Here is a 6,103-nt window from a genome sequence, read left to right as displayed (position 1 = left end):
GCCCTATGCTCTCTTGGGCTGCGGAATCCGTCTCTGAGTGATTGTATGGGACTCGGCCCAAACTCCATTAATAACAGATCAGACTGGTCACAACTTCCCATCTCTGGTCGGACTTTCTGTGGGAGAGCGATAAAGAGGCTTTGATCTTAATTTCCTTTTTAGAGGGAAATTCTGCAATCCTCTTATCATTTCATGCTCTTATTGTTTGTTTGTGTATTATGTGCCTCATGTGCTTCTAGGCATCTATCAGCTTGTAAGTAAGCTAGACAAGTGTAACTTTCAGGGGGTAATTTCATGATGACACATCATCATCAAAGGCAAATTGCTTTGGATTAATAGCTATAAAACAGTGTCTTATTTTGCACAGAACATAACATAAAATAAGGTACTGTATCTTACAGGACTGACTAGTATGAACATAATAGGCTACACTACCACACACATTCTTCACCGTTCTTCAGTGATAAAATGAGAAATACGTATATAGTAGTCATCATTTGACCTTTCACCACAGGGTTAAGCCACTTTCCTAGGTCGGGCATAATCATATCCTTGTGATATTGCGTTTCCAGGAGATATTGAGGTCGCTATAAAGAATCCACTCTCCCAGAGGACCTCCACGAGAACACCGACAGCCACCTGCAGGAATGCAATCTATGGAATCCCCCAATCCCATTATGGATAGCTTTGTGCGTGTGTGCGTGTGTGCGTCTGTGCGTGTGCGCGTGTGCGCGTGCCTGCATGCGTGTGTGTGTGTGGGATGGAAAGGGGAGTGGAGGTTATCTGTGCGCTCGTAAAGTGCTTGTCCGGAGCAGACTTATTAACCCCTTCTTAAACGTCTGATTAATGGTTATTCACTGAGGGGCCAGAGAGGAGCAAGCCTTGGTCACAGCCAAACAGACTGGATACTAAATCTCTGGGTGTTTGAGGGGCTGTATATTCGTTTTATATGCAATGGAACACACACACACACACACACACACACACACACACACACACACATTTGTAATGGCAAGTGGACATGGGTTCAGCTGAGACAATCAAGGTTTGTGATTGATTGCAATGCAAAGATGAGCATAGCTCATCTTGTTAACTGTACTCCAATCTAAAGTGGTTGCTTCCACAGAAATTAATGATGGTGTGAAATAAATACCCTTGACTGTTGTTTATGGCCAAGTAGGACGAGCAATGATCAGTCTCAAGAAATCAGTCAGTCGTTATTTTTGTTCGTTTTTTTCAATTGGTTGAATAATGATTAAATAAAAGGAATATGGTAAAAAAAATATATATATATATATGTTGTTAATAAGTGTAGCTAGTCAGTACTAATGCAGTAAATGCATAATCAGTTTCCCTGGTTGTGGTGAATTAGCCTCCTGTTTGAGACCACCTCTCACCCCCATTATACAAACATGGAGCCTTTTAATTAGCAACAACTCACATGAAACGACATAGTGTGTTGATATTAATGGAAGTTTAATTGAGGTCGTTTTGGTCCCCATTGAGGCTTGCAACCTCTAAAATGGCTGACGTGCAACAGTCAGGGAGAGCAAGCCCGCACCCCAGGTATGCCATTTTGTATTTGACCCCAGGAATGACAGCCACCTCCCATAATTCATCTGGAGACATCATCCTGCTGACAGACAAACGATCCCTGTGGGTTTGGCAGTGTGTGTGTGTGTGCGCGCGTGTGTGCGTGTGTGTGCGTGTGCGTGTGCGTGCATGCATGCATGCATGTGTGCGTGCGTGTGTGTGAGTGAAGGTCAGGGCTGACAGGATAATTAATGGAGCAGCTCTTTTTTTGATAATATTAAATCAAAGCACTGAATTACAGAAGAGTCTCCCAGGAAGACCCTCTGTCCCCTTTAATTTCTACAGTGGAGGAAAAGTGAGAGTGTGAGATTCCATGTCCCAATTCTCTTGAATGGCTTCATTTCTTCATTATCTTCATGACCACTGACAGGTAAAGAAATCGCTTGGCTTGTGATAGTGGGTATCTTAAATAAAGGTTAAATTAAAAATGGCCCATGTATAAAAAGAAATGCTGCAGCCTATGCAAAAAGGCCAGATGAGTTGCTCCACGAGTCAAAAACCTGCAACCTCTGAATTGCCAACACACACAACCGTCTCTTCAAATAAACCAGCTACGCCACGAAAAGCAATTCTATTGGCACTGGTGGGGGTATTTGAACTTTGAGGAGTGAGTTAACCATCTCAATTCGGTTACACGCACCCCTCTAAACTCATGACTCCACAGCAACCTCAGCCGTTGAGCTGACCGCAACTGAGTTGCCCCACACAAGTCTCGAACCTGCAACCTCTGAATTGCTAACACATATGACCGTCCCCTCAAATACCCAATGTAAACCAGTTAAACCAATGTAAGCCATCTGGTGGTATTGAACTTTGAGGACCATCTCAACTTGGTTACACAAGCTATACAAAATGGCTATAATGCATGGAATTGTATTTTCTAGGTTTGTAGAGGGTTCATTTAATATTTGCACAGCATATGACTATGAATCCAATACTTTTTCACAAATCTCTGTGGAGTACTGACCACTGATAAAGAACGTAAGGCTATATGGGGTACCACAACATGTATGGAAATCCTAGTTACCCTAATGCAACAGATATATCTTGGCTCAAAGCGGGTCCCTTTTGAGCCAACATGGCTGCCTTTAGTCAGGCCTATGCCGACTTCAAGCAAAGATAGATTTTTGCCCTTCTTTTCAATTCAATTTATTTCATTATTTTCTCCACAATTATATTAATTGAAGTACTTACAATTGAGGACAGCCACGTTTTTAATATAGGCTGTACATTTACATCTTTACATAATTTTGAGCAGGCAAAACTACAGTCTATCTACTTTGTAGCTGTCAGCAGGACCCCGTACATCACTACCCACGGAACATGGTTGCTGTAGGAAGTTACAAAGCCGGTTTCGGTATGTGTATTTACATTCATTTTCAGATACAAACACAACATTTTATCGCATTTTCGCCGATAGATACAGTTTGTCAGGGACTGACTTATATTGTCACAAACGTATATAGTCATAAACACATAATTTCCCACGGGTTTCTGACGCTAACTAGCATGAACATTAGCCTGCGCGTGAGCAAGCTAGTTTATCTTCCCAGCTTTGTTATATAGCAGAGTTGTTACATGAGATGAATATATTGCAGTAGCATTAATAACATCTGACAAATATTGTCAAAGCGTAGTTAATCTGGCATTGACATATCACATATTGCATCTTCTAGCTACATAAAATGGTCCTTTCGCTCTTTCAGGAACATGATTGAAGCTTCATGGCAAGCTATTTAATTAGCCAGAAATACATTTTTAAGAAGACGGGTGTATTTATGACAGGGGGTAACGTATATTTATTTTGCGACTTCTGATTTGGTCCAAAATCGACTGGTTTGGTTTGGACTGTGATGTTAGCTATCAAGCTAACTTATGCGGATGTGCAGCGGCAGGCTGTCAGGATGCTCATTGGACAGCTCCTCGAGGAGCCACGCTCAGCGCTCTAATTGGTTAGAATTCCTAGTGCAGTGTTTACCAGTCAAATCACATCAAGTCAGGTGTATTCACAGGACAGATGGAAATGGTACAATTAAATAATTGTTAGGAGCAACTTCTTAACAGTGCTATTTAAATATAAGGATAGGAATAACAAGAAAATAATAACAAAACACAATAGGCAATAAGGCACAGTAAAGTACTTAACAAGGCAGTAAAGTACTAAATAAGGCAAAGTAAAGTACTAAATAAGGCAAAGTAAAGTACTGTACAATCAAGCATAATAACAGCCAATCAATATAAGTGTAGTGGGGTTCAAAGCAGGTGTAACCAGCATTACTGTTGCTGCTAACAGGTTTGGGCTCAGAGTAGACAGTTATCTCTTTGAACACGTCTTTACTGCTGTCCCACTTTGCCATTGAATTATATTAAGAAAGCATTGCAAAACTGTGCTAGGCCTGCCTGGATTTATGCAGAAACTGACTGGCACCCAGTCTTGGTGTTGCTATAATAGTGAGAAAACAGACATCATGACCCTCAATAAGCGCTCATTCTGGTCATAATCATTATCTTGCCTTCCTCCACTCAATCTTCTCCCTCATTTCCAATCTCCTCCTCTCCTCCCCGTTCTCCTATTGCTCTCTCTCTCCCTCCCTGTATCCCCCTCTCACTCTGTCTCTATCCCCCTCTCTCTTTTCCTCTCTGTCCCAGGTGTAGGGCTGAGGATGTGGCTGTTGGCTGGCCTGCTGCTGTCCCTGCTGTCAGAGGTGACTGCAGGCGGGGACTCTAAGGCTGTCACCACCACCCTTACCACCAAATGGGCCTCCACCCCTCTGCTGCTGGAAGCCAGGTACTGCATGCTGATTGGACCCGAACCCCTAACCCATTGCCCCTTGATGCCATGTCAAGATTCCATGTGTTAAACTTCTAGCAGACAGTCTATGGTTGCAGTATGTGGTTGTAGAATGTGGTCTTGCGGGTTTGTTTGCATTAAGTTCTATGGAACAAGCTTTAGGCTAAGGCTTGGGCAGGCCCCCAGGAGGTACTTTACACTATGACTAGAAACTAAATGGAGTAGGTAGAAGTTGTTGTGCCTAACCACTGATGCAGAGTCAAATCTCTTTTTTGTCTGCACATGACCTCTACTTCATCTTCATCTCTCTCTGCCTCTCTGCCCCCCTCCCCCCCCCCCCCCCCCACACACACACACCTCTCTCTCTCCTCCTCCTCCTCCTCCTCCCTCCTCCCTCCTCCCTGCTCCACCCTCAGTGAGTTTCTGGCCGAGGAGAATCAGGAGAAGTTCTGGGATTTCGTCGAGGCCAATCAGGACATCGGAGGGGATCATGATGGTAATGCTTGTCTTCCATTACCTTGCTTTTACTTTCATTTACATGTACAGCACTGTGTTTATGTAACTAACAACTCTTTTCATGGTATGACTGAAAAAAGCGTGTGTTGATGCCTTTGATGTTCCTGCACGCTGAAACAATGAGAGGAGTCGTGAAGCAATAGCTTTGAGTGGGATGTGTTCAGGATGGTCGAACTGTTGCGGGCGGTTGGAAACGGTTTGAACTGTAGAAGCTCTCCTGACTGTGGGAAATATGTCTCCTCCCCTTCCAGATACAGACCAGTCCTACTATGAGCTCATCTTGAAGAGAGCCAGTGCTGTGCTCACCTCCGTCCAGATGAACATGTTGAAGTTCGCCCTCTCTCTCCGAGCCTACTCCTCCACAATACACTCCTTCCAACAGGTACTCATACTGTACAACACCACTACAGCTGTTAGGATATCTTGACCACAGTACTACTACGACACAGTATGACTGTACCACAACACTGTTCATGTTACAGAATACGGCTGCACAATATATGTATATCTAGCATGTGCAATGTCCATATTGTAAGAGGCTGCAATATTGGCCTTTTTTTTTTGGACACTCACTCAGCAAGACACAAACTCAATTTCACATTCGCAGCCAGTCTAGTGTTAAATTTAAGTAATGATTTCATCAAAAGCTCCCACTCATACAGTCCGAGACGGGACCACACGTTGTTCAATTTCCTTGTTTATTTCGATACGCTTGATCGATCAAATTACACTTGATCGATCGAATTCTTAATGGCGATTAATCGATCGTCGATTAATCATTAACAACCCTATTTCATATGAAGAGCATCCAAGTGTTTGGTATATTGCAAGTCATATCGCTATTGCAATCTCTAGCAAAATGATCGCAATATGATATTTTGTCCATATCGTGCAGCCCTACAGTATGTCACCACGTGTGTTCATAGGCGTGTGTGTAGATATATATATATATGTAAAACCCCCTCTCTGTTTTCTGTCCTGTAGATAGCATCTAACGAGCCTCCTCCCCCTGGCTGCTCAGCCTTCTTCAACGTCCATGGAGAGAAGTCATGTGATCCAGAGAGTTTGGCAGCGCTGCTGGAGACTGCAGCAGAACGGTACACACACGCACACTCACACATGCACACACGCACACGCACACGCACACTCACACACAAACACAGTCTCATGCACACATCCATTCTGGACACAAGCTGCATATTC

General features: G+C 43.4%; 1 protein-coding gene across 1 annotated transcript in view; it reads left to right on the top strand.

Moving 5' to 3' along the window:
* Positions 1-2,895: 2,895 nt before the first annotated feature.
* uggt1 (UDP-glucose glycoprotein glucosyltransferase 1) overlaps positions 2,896-6,103 on the top strand; it is a 21,389-nt gene continuing 18,181 nt past the window's right edge. Inside the window, exons 1-5 of the mRNA XM_083683722.1 lie at positions 2,896-2,950; positions 4,243-4,381; positions 4,801-4,880; positions 5,152-5,282; positions 5,885-5,997. Of these exons, the coding sequence (XP_083539848.1) occupies positions 2,917-2,950; positions 4,243-4,381; positions 4,801-4,880; positions 5,152-5,282; positions 5,885-5,997 (497 nt within the window). The 5' untranslated portion in view covers positions 2,896-2,916. The remainder of the gene's footprint in view (positions 2,951-4,242; positions 4,382-4,800; positions 4,881-5,151; positions 5,283-5,884; positions 5,998-6,103) is intronic.

Source organism: Argentina silus (assembly GCF_951799395.1).
Source record: "Argentina silus genome assembly, chromosome: 13".
NCBI classification, from domain to species: Eukaryota; Metazoa; Chordata; class Actinopteri; order Argentiniformes; family Argentinidae; genus Argentina; species Argentina silus.
The sequence above is the reverse complement of the archived record's forward strand: the minus strand, read 5'-3'. Positions and strand labels throughout refer to the sequence as shown.